Raw genomic sequence first — 16,488 nt, forward strand, 5'->3', positions numbered from 1 at the left:
ATTCAGAAAATGAGCGCTACACTTCAGTCAGCCAACAAGAGAATGGTAAACAAGGAGAAAACAATGCATGGATGTGTGAACAAAGTCAGAGAATTGGACAAATAGGATTGTTTTCCGAAAGAGCTGTTTTGGTAGACTATATTCCTCCTTTAGTGCTAAACTCTCTTAAAATTCTAAAGATGAAGATACTTAGATAATATAATAACAATTCCATCTTGACTTCTCTAAAAATTACATTGATTCCTGAATATGTTAACAACCAAGTAAACTGCTGTAAAGCTAGGTTTTTATTTTTCTCTTTGAAGCGACTTTATACACTTCAATAAGTTACTTCTTGATAGGAGGATGAGAGGTGACTTGATAGAAGTGTATAAGATTATGAGAGGCATAGGGGCAGCCAGCACCTTTTTCCCAGGGCAACAACAGTGAATATCAGAGGACATCTGTGAGTGGAGGGAAGTTTAAGGGAGAAGTCAGAGGTAGACATTTTATATAGAGAATGGTGGCTGCCTGGAATGCATTGCTGGAATGGTGGAAGAGGTTGATTCAAAACGGGCATTTAAAAGATTTTTAGATAAGTCATGTTGCAAGAAATAAGTAAGATTATGAGCGTGCAACAATTGTCAAATAGGTTTATATTGGTTGGCACAACATCATACTGTTCCAATGACTCAAAAGAATGAAAAGGCCTTGAGTAAAGAATCTGTCTTGATAATCCACAGTGTTTTCCTCAGTTTGTTTGTTACCAATGCCAGATGATAGAACTTGCATCTGAGTCACAGATAGTTAAGTTTAACTAATTAATTTCAAATTTAATACAAGTGTTGACTCCTCATTAATTAAGATTATTTGGTTAAATTATGTAATGGGAAAGTCACTCAATGAAACCTATAAGTACCAATAGTCACCAACAAATGAAAATATATGAAGTTTTTGTTGATACTTTAAATTTGGTGCAAATCCTCAATAACAGACACCACAGTTTGAACGCATTCATATCTATGCGGTTCAATGACATCAGTGACAACACTCAAAACAGTATTAATTGGCTGTAAAGCATTATGGGGATCTTTATCTGCAAAGGCACATAAATATATTTTCTTTTAATCCTTCATCATTAAATATTACTTGGTAACTTCCATAGCAATATGAGAGTCAGCAAATCTGTTACATTGCATCAATATAATTTGAAGTACAGATGTTCTCCCTTAAGATCTGTTACACAAAACTTTCCAATAGGAGTGTCTACTGTCACTGACTAAGACTGATGATGTTTACTACAGCAGACTGCTTTCACTGGATGCTTAGCAGCTTGAAAACAAACCAGGTTCTGTGAAGAGAGATACTTACATGTTTTCTTTCTGTCGGTTTTAAAGATTTGGCTGAATAGTAATATAGTTTTGTTCCACATAATGCCACCCAATACTTGGTCCATGATGCAACCTTAACAAAAAAACATGACTTGTAATTGATATGATTACTGAACATATGCATTAGTGAGAATAGACCACACAGGGATTTAGATACATTATGAGAGATGTGTGAAATCTGCAGAGCTAAGTTATTTTATTGACTTTATATTGACGCTATATACTTGACTATACTTTTTCAATCAGATTTCAATTTATGACTGATTCAATCAGGATATTAATTGCTACATTTAAATGGATAAAAACTGCTTGAAACAATTAATTCCCTGTCACAAGGTGATGAACTTATGCAGTTAAAGATGTTCTGCCTAATTTCTTGTCTCCCCAGCAATTTTTAACAATTCCCTGATGACACCAGCTGGAATTTTCCAATTAAAAGCCCCAGGTTCCATTCACAACTACCGGCTTTCATCCATCTAACTGTGTGGAAGTTTAGCAATCCCAAACGTCTATATAAGGTGGTCCCCAGTGATGGGATAAATGCACCCCACTCATCTTGGAGTCCAGCTGGGAAGCCCAAAATTTCAACAATTTACTCGCAGAGACTTGGAAAACTGTTTGCTGAACCTGAATCACGCAATCTTGGAATAAATCCAGCAAGCCCATTTGTTTTAATGGAGAAAATCAACAAGAAAGAGATAAATGAAAGCTAATTTTCTTTTCATTGCATTAATAGAATTGATTTTAAATTATTTTAATTGTTTCTCAGTATTTAAAAAACTCAAGAAGCTTTTTTTATATAGCACTTTTAAAAACCTTTGAGCACTTTGGAAAGCTTATGATTGTCAGACATTGTCTCCTTGAGAACTTTGTCAGTTGACAAAGACTTCAGGTGTGCCTTAACCAAGTGTCACAGAAATTCTGAGGGCAGGACCTGTCAGTTTTGACTGTAAAGGCCCTTTGCTGAAGCTTAGTGTCGGGTACCCACTAACCAGTGGAAGATAATAACCAACTCTAGGCTTTGAATGCAGGTGATTGGTAGGCTGCTTGCTAAACAGTGGAAAATTGACATGCTCACTTTTCTTAAGTGAAGGTACCCAGTGCTACTCTGTAGTTCCTTGTTAGAAGATGACTGAGAGAAATTAAAATGGATGAATTTTCACTGCCCTAGGCCCTTGTTTCAGCTGACACTAGTTGTGAATTATGTACTTGCAAGGGTGGCTATACATAACTGAGAGTTATGGTAAATGTAGCAGCTACCACTTGAGCACATCCCGCTTTGCTAGTGAAATATCTAGAGTCATTATGCAGTCACAGCCAAGGTTGCCATCAGGAATTTGGTTTGGGGTTCAGATTATATACTCTGTGGGTGGAACTTGGGTCCAAGATATGTGAATCCATAACTGGGTTTGGAGTTGGGAACATTGGTCATCAGGAATGTTGCTATTGTTGTAGCTGAAGCCTGAATGTGAAGTATTGGCAAGCACAAACTTACATATAAATTGTATTAATAAGGAGGAATTCACTTACACACCACTGCAGTCTTAGTGGTCACTGACAATATCCTACTTACATCCTAGTTATCCTAATAATATTCTACTTTCTTTGTCATCTGCAGTTAGTTCATACCCCTGTTCTGAATGAATAACCAGGACTTACTGTATTAAGCAAAAAGCATCTGACTATAATGTAGGGCTACTAATAATCAGTAAAGCTCAAGTTCCTTTTATAATATGGATAATCAAACATACACAAGGAAACCATTCACTTGCAGGGTTCAAGGATGACTTAAATCACAATGCATATGGTGATTACACTCTAAGCATAATCACAGTGCCCCGTAACATTTTCTAAAGTTACACATTGTGCCTGACCATTTTCTTGACCAATCTACATACATTTAATGATTACTTCTTGACTAATCTCACATGGTTGCTGAGGCGGCGCGAGGTTTAAAAAAAGAGCCTTTTGGTACTTTTCAGTGTCCGCAACATTCTAAAGGCAGTGGCTGCACCGCTAGAAGTTATGGTACACATTGGTACCAATGACAGGTAAGAAAAAGGATGAGGTACTGAAAAGAGAATATAGGGAATTAGGTAAAGCTGAAAAGCAGGACTTCTAGGGTAGTAATCTCTGGATTGCTGTCTGTGCCACATAGGGTGATTTGACAGATGTGTGGCTGAGGAAATGGTGCAGGGGGTGAGATTTCAGATTTCTGGATCATTGGTACACAAATTAGCCAGAGAAAGTGGCTCACCTGAGGACTGGGAGAAATTCAGAGTTCAGCAGAGGAGGACAAAGGGCTTAATTAGGAAGGGGAAAAAAGATTATGAGAGAAAACTGGCAGAGAACATAAAAACGGACTGTAAAAGCTTTTATAGATATGTAAAAAGGAAAAGACTGATAAAGACAAATGTAGGTCCCCTGCAAACAGAAACAGGTGAATTGATTATGGGGAGCAAGGACATGGCAGACCAATTGAATAATTACTTTGGTTCTGTCTTCACTAAGGAGGACATAAATAATCTTCCAGAAATAGTAAGGGACAGAGGGTCCAGTGAGATGGAGGAACTGAGCGAAATACATGTTAGTAGGGAAGTGGTGTTAGGTAAATTGAAGGGATTGAAGGCAGATAAATCCCCAGGGCCAGATGGTCTGCATCCCAGAGTGCTTAAGGAAGTGGCCCAAGAAATAGTGGATGCATTAGTGATAATTTTTCAAAACTCGTTAGATTCTGGACTAGTTCCTGAGGATTGGAGGGTGGCTAATGTAACCCCACTTTTTAAAAAAGGAAGGAGAGAGAAACCGGGGAATTATAGGCCGGTTAGCCTAACGTCGGTGGTGGGGAAACTGCTGGAGTCAGTTATCAAGGATGTGATAACAGCACATTTGGAAAGCGGTGAAATGATCGGACAAAGTCAGCATGGATTTGTGAAAGGAAAATCATGTCTGACGAATCTCATAGAATTTTTTGAGGATGTAACTAGTAGAGTGGATAGGGGAGAACCAGTGGATGTGGTATATTTGGATTTTCAAAAGGCTTTTGACAAGGTCCCACACAGGAGATTAGTGTGCAAACTTAAAGCACACGGTATTGGGGGTAAGGTATTGGTGAGGGTGGAGAATTGGTTGGCAGACAGGAAGCAAAGAGTGGGAATAAACGGGACCTTTTCAGAATGGCAGGCGGTGACTAGTGGGGTACCGCAAGGCTCAGTGCTGGGACCCCAGTTGTTTACAATATATATTAATGACTTGGATGAGGGAATTAAATGCAGCATCTCCAAGTTTGCGGATGACACGAAGCTGGGTGGCAGTGTTAGCAGTGAGGAGGATGCTAAGAGGATGCAGGGTGACTTGGATAGGTTGGGTGAGTGGGCAAACTCATGGCAGATGCAATTTAATGTGGATAAATGTGAAGTTATCCACTTTGGTGGCAAAAATAGGAAAACAGATTATTATCTGAATGGTGGCCGATTAGGAAAAGGGGAGGTGCAACGAGACCTGGGTGTCATTATACACCAGTCATTGAAAGTGGGCATGCAGGTACAGCAGGCGGTGAAAAAGGCGAACGGTATGCTGGCATTTATAGCGAGAGGATTCGAGTACAGGAGCAGGGAGGTACTACTGCAGTTGTACAAGGCCTTGGTGAGACCACACCTGGAGTATTGTGTGCAGTTTTGGTCCCCTAATCTGAGGAAAGACATCTTTGCCATAGAGGGAGTACAAAGAAGGTTCACCAGATTGATTCCTGGGATGGCAGGTCTTTCATATGAAGAAAGACTGGATGAACTGGGCTTGTACTCGTTGGAATTTAGAAGATTGAGGGGGGGATCTGATTGAAACGTATAAGATCCTAAAGGGATTGGACAGGCTAGATGCGGGAAGATTGTTCCCGATGTTGGGGAGGTCTAGAACGAGGGGTCACAGTTTGAGGATAGAGGGGAAGCCTTTTAGGACCGAGGTTAGGAAAAACTTCTTCACACAGAGAGTGGTGAATCTGTGGAATTCTCTGCCACAGCAAACTGTTGAGGCCAGTTCATTAGCTATGTTTAAAAGGAAGTTAGATATGGCCCTTGTGGCTACAGGGGTCAGGGGCTATGGAGGGAAGGCTGGGTTCTGAGTTGGACGATCAGCCATGATCATAATAAATGGCGGTGCAGGCTCGAAGGGCTGAATGGCCTACTCCTGCACCTATTTTCTATGTTTCTATGTTTCTAATACTCTTGTGGGCAGGTTTGCTAGAACTACTGGGGACGATTTAAACTAATTTGGCAGTGGGATGGGAACTAAGAGTGATATGACTGATGATGAGGTGGTTGGCATACAAGTAGATTGAGACTGTGAGGAAGGCAAAACTGCAGTCAGAGGGTTAAATTGAAATGTAACATGGGGACAAAATCGAAAAGGAAGATGAGTACAGGACCAAAAGTGTTATATATGAATGCATGCAGTAGATGGAATAAGATAGATAGATACTTTATTGATCCGAAAGGAAATTATAGTGTCACAGCAGCATTACAAGTACACATATATACAAATATTAGAAGAGAAGTAGAAATAAAAAATAACTTGCTTCAAACAGTCTAACAGGAAGGGGGTTATCACTTCCCTGGCTGTAGGTTGACTCATTATAGAGCCTAATGGCCAAGGGTAAGAATGACTTCATGTAGCGGTCTTTGGAGCAGCGCAGTTGTCCTAGTCTATTACTAAAAATATTCCTCTGTGCATCCAAGGTGGCATGCAGAGGGTGCGAAACATTGTCCAGAATTGCCAGGATTTTTCCATAAGGTCCCTTGTTCTACCACAGCCTCCAGTGTGTCCAGTTTGACTCCTATAACAGAGCCAGCTTTTCTAATCAGTTTATTGAGCTTGTTGGCATCACCTGTGTTGATGCCATTGCCCCAGCACACCACTGCTTAGGAGATTGTACTAGCGACAACAGACTGGTAGAACATGTGAAGGAGAGGCTTTCATACTCTAAAGGACCTCAGTCTCCTCAAGAAGTAGAGGTGGCTCTGGCCCTTCTTGTACACAACCTCTGAGTTGGTGATCCACTCAAGTCTGTCATCCAGGTGCACCTCCACCTACTTGTAGATCCTTACCACATGCATGTCCTCACTATCAATGGTAACAAGGAGCACCGCAGGCTTAGTCTTCCTAAAGCCTCTCACCATCTCCTTTGTCTTATTAATGTTGAACTGCAGATGATTCAGTTTGCACCATTTGACAAAGTCCTCCACCAAGGCCCTGATCTCGTAGTGCAGTTAGAGATTGGCAGGTGTGACTTCATATTTAATCTGCTCTCTCCTTAATGTTTTTTTAGTTGCCTTCTATTGGCTTTTAAAAGCTTCCCAATCCTTTACCTTCGCACTATTTTTTGCTATATTGTATGCCCTCTCTTTTGATTTTATGCTGCCTTTGACTTTCCTTGTCAGCCACAGTTGCCTCATCCTCCCTTTACAACACTAATTCTTTTTTGGAAAGTATCTATACTGAACCAAATTGCTGTTCTACCTTTATCCCTGCTAGTGTTCCCTTCCAAGCAAAGATGTAATGTTTGGGCTTTATAAGGCATTGGTCAGACAGCACTTGGAGTATTGTGAGCAATTTTGAAGTCCTTGTCTGAGAAAGCATGTGCCGGCATTGGAAAGGGTCCAGAGGAGGTTCATGAGAATGATTCTTGGAATGAATGGGTTGATGTCAGAGGAGCATTTGATGTCTCTGGGCCTGTACTTGCTGGAGTTTAAAAGAATGAGGGGAGGGGATCTCATTGAAACCTTTTGAATATTGAAAGGCCTAGACAGAGTGTATGTGGAAAGGATGTTTCTTTTAGTAGAGGAGCCTAGGACCAGAGGATATAGTGTCAGAATAGGAGGACTTCCCTTTAGAACAGAGATGAGGAGGAGTTTCTTTATCCATTGGGTAGTGAATCTGTGGAATTCATTGCCACATTCAGCTGTGGAGGTCAAATCATTGTGTATATTTAGGGCAGAGGTTGATAGGTTCTTGATTGGACAGGGCATTGAAGGCTACGGGGAGAAGGTGGAAGAAGGGAGACAATAAATCAGCCATGATGGAAGGTGAAGAAGACTTGATGGGCTAAATGGACTAATTCTACTCCTAAGACTTATGGTCTTATAAGACTCCTACTCCTGGTCAATATTCAATTATTGCAAAACATCCCTCTGACTGAAATGAATAATGGACATCACTTCCCTCCAAACTCATTTGTACTCAAATAGCCTTTCTATTATTAGACACATTTCTTCTGCTACCAATGATGTTTCAAAAACCTTCTACTGCTTTTGGGAAAGCAATGTTTTCTTGGCTTCTTCATTTTGTCATTAGTACTTCTTTAAGAATCTAAATTTATTTTTAGTAGAATCTTCCTCATATGTAGTTCAATACCCCTACTGTTACTCTAATTATTCAATTCACCAGGACAACTTGCACATAGCTCAAATCATTACTATATGTTTTTTTTCTAACTTGGACTCTAGCTTTCCATACTTTCTCAGCAGAAACTATTTCAGTGGTCTTCATTGGTCTTTAACTAGTCCTTTTAACATGGTAAGACAATCCATGGGGCTTTTTAGATGGGGCACATATCTGAGGCAAATGAGAAGATATAGATTAGTCAAAGAAACATTGGTTAAGGAGCATGAAAGAGGATAGAGATGAAGAGAGAATTCCAGATAACAGCAGTGGCAAAAGAGTCCTGACGAAGGGTCTCAGCCTGAAACGTCGACTGCGCCCCTTCCTATAGATGCTGCTTGGCCTGCTGCGTTCACCAGCAACTTTGATGTATGTTGCAAAAGCATGCCCACCCATAGTGAAATGATTAAAATCAAGGTGTGAAAGAAGCCATGAACAGGAAAGTGCAGATAGCTTGCAGCATTTTTTGTGGTTAGATTATGTTATAGACAAAGAGGCCACAGGCCACAGAGGTTTTAAAATATTAAGAGTGAGCCATTGTTAAATTGTGAGCCAACACATGGAGTAAATGACACAGAGTGAATTTCAAGCAGTTAAGTCTTGAATGAACAAGTTGAATAATGGCAGGTTGGTCAGGAGGTGTTTTATATTGTCAGATCCAGACGTGGCAATGACATGTATATGGGTTTAAGTTGTAGTGAGTTGGGCTGAATTCAGACAATTTAAGTGAAGGAGAATTTGACTGTATTGTTGAAGGAGGAGGTGCTATTGGTCAGAAACTCATCGGGGACAAAAGTGAAACTGGTATATTGAAAAAGGACAAGAATTTTGCACTGTTGCTGTAATTTTTCTTAAACTGCTCATACAGTTTTGTTTTCAAGGACTTGTGTATGGATATTGGTTCAAAACAGAAAAAGATCAAACTGAGGTGCCCAACAAAGTATTGAGAAATCACTATCATCAGTGAAACATCAACATTTCAGAGAGAAAACTTTCCAAACAAAATACAACTAAAATTTTAACAGAATTTGCACACTGTGAAAAAAGCTATTAAATCATTCTTCAAACAATTACAAAAACGGTTGTAAGACAGACCAGTGCAGCAGTAGTGATAAATTCAGGAATGGTCTCCTCTTCCAGATGGAAAAACTGCACACACCATAACAGGTACCAGATACTACAGACAAAAATCAGACTATATCATCATCATCATCATAATTCTCCGTGTGACCTTTGCACGACTGCTGCACAAATTGGAAACTGCATGTCCTACATTAATAATAATGACAACACCTCAAAAGAATTTGTTTTCCTTTGGGGGGAAGGGGTCCCCTAGGAATGAGGATTACGTACTTTGATCCATTTCTGTGGCTTCCGCTGTCAGTGTTGTGGACCCTGTCAGAGATGGAAAATGAAATGTTTGGCAGAGCAATTAATCTGGGAGGTGGTTTATGCATACTGTCTATGCTGGGCTTCTCTATGCTCCCGGTACATGTTCAAGGTTCTCAAAGTGATCCCAAATTCTCTTTCTTGATTTCGAAGTTATGAACCTAGGATTCCCAATGGTGAGTTGAGACATTGCACTTTTTCCAAGAAATGTTTTGAGAACATTCTTAAAGCTTTTTGTTGTCCACTTGGTAATCTCTTAGTATGACAGAGTTTGGAATAAAATGCGTGTGTGGATGTCCTTAAGTGTCAATTTCATGGGTCTACCATTGAATGTGCAAATAATATGGACTACCTCATACAGCAAATTTATGCCTTAATACCTCGGACACTGCCTGGAAAGTCAATTTGCACTGGTTCACTTAACCTGCTACTGAATTTGGAAAATTTTGAATCAATAGTTTTAGTAGCACTTCTCCAAGCCTTTGAACCACCTGCTGTAAGTGGCCTAAGTCACAAAAACAAGCACTGCTGAGACTGTAATGTTCAAACATCTTTTTCCTTAGGTAGCTAGAGGCTGTTCTGATGGACTGATGGTGACGTGATTTTAATCATAACCTTTGCTTTTGTTATGGTGATTCCCAAGAGATGAGAATTGCCTCTCCTCTTGAAGAATATTTCACAATTATGAAATTTCTCAGCATACACTCCACAAATCTCTTGGCACTTGGAGGTTGTGGATTTGGGATCGAAGTTCCTCACTGCCAAGTTTTAGAACTCCTGGTGTGATATAGTCTGTTCTTGAGCACCTTGCCGCTTTTCACCAAGGAAATGGCTTTTTTGACTTCTTACTGAATAGGGATAGTGGCAAGGCCGGTCTAGATAATATTCTATGGAATGGTGTAAAGCAGCGGTGGCCAACCTTTTACATTCCATGCGTCAATTTTTTCACGCACGAGTTCTATATTAACATATTTTTACAAGAATTGAATGGGGGTACAAGAGTTGTATGGCACATCTGAACTCGTGCGTGAAAAAACTGACGCATGGAATGTAGAAAGTTGGCCACCCCTGGTGTAAAGGATCCTCCGATCAAAGATTTTAACTCTAAATTTGCATAATCCTTACAATTAAGCACCTTGGGGCATGCAAAGGGGACATAAAAGGTGCTATACAAATATATCTCTTTCCAAAGCATAGTTTCAATTTATTATACATCTGACTTCTGTTTGACAAAGATCTCTTTTTCACCTGTTATATAAAAAAAATTTACTTCAAACAGCAGCAACCAGCATACTAGTGTGCAGACACCTTATTTTATCTTTAGAAACTATAAAAACAGAGTCACATCCTGCTAATACACTTCAGTTAAGGTTACCCAAATGTTTGCTTTATTATTTCCATATGATCTTCCCTTGATGTTGCAGTCACAGTCTTCTTTTTGCAGCCTAGTTTGTGTAAATAATAAATCACTAAATTATCACAAGGAAATACTACATCAACTTTACTAATTTTTCACACCATTATTCTTTTCCTCTCATTCCAATATTCAGGCTATTTTCCCAAAACTTGGAGAAGTTAGTCCAGAAACTGCTCTGGATAAACCACTAAAAATTTGGGCCCCTAATCTCATATGGCAACAAAATAAATTAAAAGATAGTACTGAAGAACCTTTGGGTGGCGGAGTGGAGATATGCCTCTTCCAAAGCAGGTGCAAGGCACTCCTTCCCTCGCAAGCCTGCCTGCAGGTCACCCCTGGGCAAGGTGTAGCACCTGCTTAGGCCTCCAATCATGATCATGTGGAACCATGGGAGCACGTGATGAATAGTCATATAAGCAGCTGGTGCACATCACAAGTGCTGGTTATATGACCACTAAGGCCAGGCAGACAGTCTCTGGAGTATTGATAATGGCTGGGGTCACCCACTTTGTAAAGACACTGCCCAGAAGAAAGCAATGGCAAACCACTTCTGAAAGATCATGATCAGCCATGTCATACTACATGGCACATAACAAATAAATGAACTGAAGAATCTCGCATTTGCAATTTGGAAAGTGTATCTTTCCAAATTAATGCTAATTAGCTGAACCTTACAAATCACCGGCCTCAATTTTCCATATACTGATTTCCCACTCACTCCATAGGTAGCTTAATATCAGCTAATCAGCATCAGTACTCAAATTTATGACATCACAAAAATGGTTTCAAAGGTTTCTCTTAATCCTTTTCCTTAAAAGTTTTCACTCAGTGTTTCCTTGTGGAGGGAAGTGATAAATAGTTCATGGCAGAAGTCACAGTTTCAATACTTTCCCTCTACTTCATGACTACAATAGTTTGAATCTCTACTCAATATGTCTTTCAGCAGTACAGATGAGACAGAGAGCAAGCCACATGAAAAAATAATTGCAGTCCAAGGTTTTATTTTCTGCAACTGGAAGCCATATTCTTTAAGAAAGGAGACAAATTTAACTGCAATAACAACAGGGAAGTCTCCAATAGAAAGTCTTCTATGTAAGAAACCAACACCAAGTTCCTTCTCAACTGGTTGCTTTTTTAGCTGGCGTTCCACAAATTTAAATCCAATCCCAGTGATCTACATTCATCTCAAACTGTGAATACAATCCCTAAGGTCTGATATTGTATTGGGGCAAAATTGCAAAGAACGTTGTCTTAAATCTCCAGCTGTGCTCTTCAAAATCCAAGTCTGCTGCTAAATTAACAAATTTCACATCACGTGTCGGTGATGATAAACCTGATTCTGATTCTTTCTTTCAAGCTTCCCAGTTCATGAAATCAATCTGCCATCAAAATCCATATCTGAAGGAAATTCTCAACTGTACTAATTGATCAGTGTATTAAAACATAGAATATAGAACATAGAAATCTACAGCACATTACAGGCTTTTCAGCCCACAATATTGTGCTGAACTACTCGAGAGTCTGTCTAGAATTTCCCGACTACATAGCCCTCTATTTTTCTAATCTCCACGTATCTATCTAAGAGGCTCTTAAAAAAACCTATTGTATCTGCCTCTACCACCATTGCTGGTGGTGCATTCCATGCACCACACACTCTCTGTGTAGAAAAATTTACCCCTGACATCCCCCCCGTACCTACTTTCAAGCATCTTAAAACTATGCCCTGTCATGTTAGCTATTTCAGCCCTGGGAAAAAGCCTCTGGCTATCCACACGATCAATGCCTCTCATTTTATACACCCCTATCAGGTCACTTCTCATCCTCTGTTGCTCTAAGGAGAAAAGGCCAAGTTCACTAAACTTATTCTCACAAGGCACCCTCTCCAATCCAGGCAACATCCTTGTAAATCTCCTCTGCACTCTCTCTATAATATCCACATCCTTCCTGTGGGGAGGTGACCAGAACTGAACACACTACTCCAAGTGGGGTATAACTAAGGCCCTATACAGTTGTAACATTACCTCATGGCTCTTGAACTCAATCCCACAGTTGACGAAGGCCAACACAACATACGCCTTCTTAATAACACTGTCAAACCGTGCAGCAGTTTTGAGTGTCCTATGGACAAGGACCCCAAGATCTCTCTGATTTATGATCCTCCACACTTCCAACAGTCTTGCCATTTATATCATCTTTAATTTTGACCTACCAAAATGAATCACTTCACACTTATCTGGGTTGAACTCCATCTGCCACTTCTCAGCCCAGTTCTGCATCCTACCGACGTCTTGCTGTAACCTCTGACAACCCTCCAGACTATCCACAACATCCCCAACTTTTGTATCATCAGCAAACTTACTAATCCACTCCTCTATGTCCTCATCCAGGTCATTTATAAAAATCACAAAGAGGAGGGGTCCCAGAATAGATCCCCATGGAACACCACTGGTCACCGACCTCCATGCAGAATAAGAACATCTACAACCATTTTTTGCCTTCTGGATCCACAAAGCAAGGTCTCCTTAGATCCCATGCCTCCTTTCTTACTTTCATGGGGAACCTTATCAAATGCCTTACTGAAATCTATATACTCTACATCCATTGCTCTACTTTCATCAATGTGTTCTGTTATATCCTCAAAGAATTCGTAAGGCCTGCCTTTCCTTGACAAAGCCATGCTGACTACCCCTAATCAGATTATGTCTCACCAAATGCTCATAAATCCAACCTCTCAGGATCTTCTCCAACAACTTGCCCACTACTGAAGTAAAACTTACAGGTCTATAATTTATTGGGTTATCTCTACTCCCTTTCTTGAACAAGGGAACAACATTTGCAACCCTCCAATCCTCTGGAACTTCTCCCGTCCCTATTGATGACGCAAAGATCATCAGCAGAACCTTAGCAATCTCCTCTCTTGCTTCACACAATAGCCTGGGGTGTACCTTGTCCAGAGCCGGTGACTTATCTAACTTAATGCTTTTCAAAAGCTCCAGCACGTCCTCTTTCTTAATGTCTATATGCTCAAGTATTTCAGTCTGCCGTAAGTCATACCCCCAATTGCCAAGGTCCTTTTCCCTGGTGAATACTGAAGCAAAGTATTCATTACGTGCATTACCTCCTCCGACTCCATACACACATTTCCACTATCGCACCTGATTGGTCCTATTCTCACATGATTCAACCTCTTGTTCTTCACATATTTGTAGAATGTCTTGGGGTTTTCCTTAATCCTGCTCGCAAAGACATTCTCATGGCACCTTCTAGCTCCTTAAGCTCCTTCCTGACAACCTTGTAATTTTCTAGAGCTCTAACAGTACCTAGTTCCTTGAACCTTCTGTAAGCTTTTCTTTACTTCTTAACTAGATTTTCTACATCCTTTGTACACCATGGTTCTTTTACCCTACCATCCTTTCCCTGTCTCAATGGAACGTACCTATGCAGAATGCCATGCAAATGTTCCCTGAACACCATATTTGCCACCTTTCTGCCGTTCATTTCCTTAAGAACATCTGCTCCCAATTTATGCTCCCGTGTCTGCCTAACAGCATCATATTTCCCCTACCCCAATTAAATGTTTTCCCAAGTCGTCTGCTCCTATCCCTTTCCAGCGCTATGGTTATGGAAGATAAGAGTTGTGATCACTACCTCCAAAATACTGTCCCACCGAGAGACCTGACACCTGACCAGGTTCATTTCCCAATACCAGATCGTACAGCCTCGCCTCTAGTTGGCTTATCTACAGATTGCATCAGGAAACCTTCCTCAACACAGCTAACAAACTCCACCTCATCCAAATCTCTTGTGCTAAGGAGATGCCAGTCATTGATAGGAAAGTTAAAATCACCGTCACAACAATCCTATTATTATTGCACCACTCCAGAATCTGCATCCCTATCTGCACCTCAATGTCCATGTTACTATTGGGGGTCTATAAAAAACACCCAGTAGAGTTATTGCCTCCTTCTTGTTTCTGACTTCCACCCACACTGACTCTGTAGACAATCTTTCCATGACTTCCTCCTTTTCCGCAGCCTTGATATTACCCCTGATTAGCAATGCCATGCCCCTACCTCTTTTGCCTCCCTCCCTGTCCTTTTTGAAATATCTAAAGCCCGACACCCTCAGCAGCCATTCCTGCCCCTGAGATATCCAAGTCTCTGTAATGGCCACAATGTCATAGTTCCATGTATTGATCCACGCTCTAAGTTTACCCGCCTTGTTTATGATACTCCTTGCATTAAAATAGCTACATCTCAAACCATCTGTCTGTGTATCTTTGCTCTGTCATCTGCCCATTCTTCTTCACAAACTCCCTACAAGCTGTCTCTACTTGTGTGCCAACTGCCCTATCCTCTGCCTCTTCACTTTGGTTCCCACCCCACTGCAAGTCTCATTTAAACCCTCTCCAATAGCATTAGCAAACCTCCCTTTCAATTCAGGTGCAATCCATCCCACTTATAAATGTCACCCCTTCCCCAGAAAAGGTTCCAATGATGCAAGCACTTGAAACCCTGCCTCCTGCATCATCTCCTCAGCCACTCATTCGTCTGTGCTGTCTTCCTGTTCTGACCTTCCCTAGCTCGTTACACTGGGAGTAATCTGGAGATCACCTCCTTGGAGGTCCGGCTCTTCAGCCTCCTTCCTAACTCCCTAAACTTACTGCACATGTCTCTCCTGCCTATGTCAGTGGTACCAATATGTACCACAGCCTCTGGCTGCTCACCTCCACTTCACGAATATTCTGCAACCGCTCAGCACATCCTGGACCCTAGCACCTGCGAGGCAACACATTATCCTGGGGTCTCTTTTGCTGCCGCAGAATCTCCTGTCTGCCTCCCTAACTATCAAGTCCCCTATGACATTTGCTCTGTCTGACTTCAGCCTTCTGTGGCTCAGAGCCAACCACAGTGCTATTGGTCTGGCTTTTGCTGCCTTGCCCAAATAAGTCAGCCCCCTCATCAGTGTCCAAAGGCATATACTAATTGCCGAGGGGAATAGACACAGGGGAATCCTGCACTGACTTCTTTCTCCCTTTACCTCTCTCGGTGTTCACCCATCTACTCCCTGAATTCTGCACTCTGTTTGTAACCACATGCTCAAAAGTCTCATCTATCAATTGTTCTGCCTCCAGGATGATCCTTGGTTCACCCAACTCCAACTCTAGCTCCATCTCCTTAATGTGGTCTTTCAGGAGCTGGAGTTGGCTGCACTTCCCACAGGAGTAGTCATCGGGGAGTCCAGCAGGTCCGATGAATTCCCAAATTCTACAGGAAGTGCATTCATATTGTAACAAACAAATGAAGATGAAACTGTTCACTGAAGAGAAATATTTTACAATGAAAATGTTGGCACAAGAATCTGAAGAATTCAAAGACTTAATACCAATGAACAATTTTTTTAAAGAGGCCCTCAGGATTGAGCATGCCTTTGACCATTTTTTTGATTTCCGAGGTGGATAACAAGGACAATTTGGGAACTGTACATTCTTGCATAGGTGAAGCAGGTAGTAACCGAAAGGGAATATTCTACGTCGTTTGAAAGGCAATCTTGGTGCATGATCAAGGTCCCAAAAATCCCAAATACTCTTCTCCAACCGGAGAGATCCTGGCATGGGAGTGGTCAGTAAGGATGTTATCTTCTTCAAGCACATCCATGAATATTTCCCTCCGTCAACTGGTAACCTATTTCTAAGATGCATCTATTCCATGACATAACCTATTTCCAGGATACAATGACTACAGGGCCAGTTGCACTCACATCAGTCATAGTGAAGACTTTTGAAAGGCTGGTCATGTCATCTCTCAAATCCATAATTCACAATTTTCTAGATCTGCTGCAGTTCACCTACAAGAGGCAACAGATCTGTAGAAGATG

General features: G+C 41.0%; 1 protein-coding gene across 3 annotated transcripts in view; it reads right to left on the reverse strand.

The window, feature by feature from the left end:
* Positions 1 to 16,488, reverse strand: part of ralgps2 (Ral GEF with PH domain and SH3 binding motif 2) — a 566,060-nt gene that overhangs the window by 34,741 nt on the left and 514,831 nt on the right. For 2 of the 3 annotated variants that reach the window (XM_063063724.1, XM_063063722.1), the window contains one exon: positions 1,351 to 1,443. In XM_063063724.1, coding sequence (XP_062919794.1) covers positions 1,351 to 1,443 — 93 coding nt within the window. Of the gene's footprint in view, positions 1 to 1,350; positions 1,444 to 9,156; positions 9,201 to 16,488 lie in introns of those variants that run through there. The other variant, XM_063063726.1, reaches the window with a different exon arrangement.

This window comes from Mobula hypostoma, chromosome 12 (genome assembly GCF_963921235.1).
Source record: "Mobula hypostoma chromosome 12, sMobHyp1.1, whole genome shotgun sequence".
Lineage (NCBI taxonomy): Eukaryota > Metazoa > Chordata > Chondrichthyes > Myliobatiformes > Myliobatidae > Mobula > Mobula hypostoma.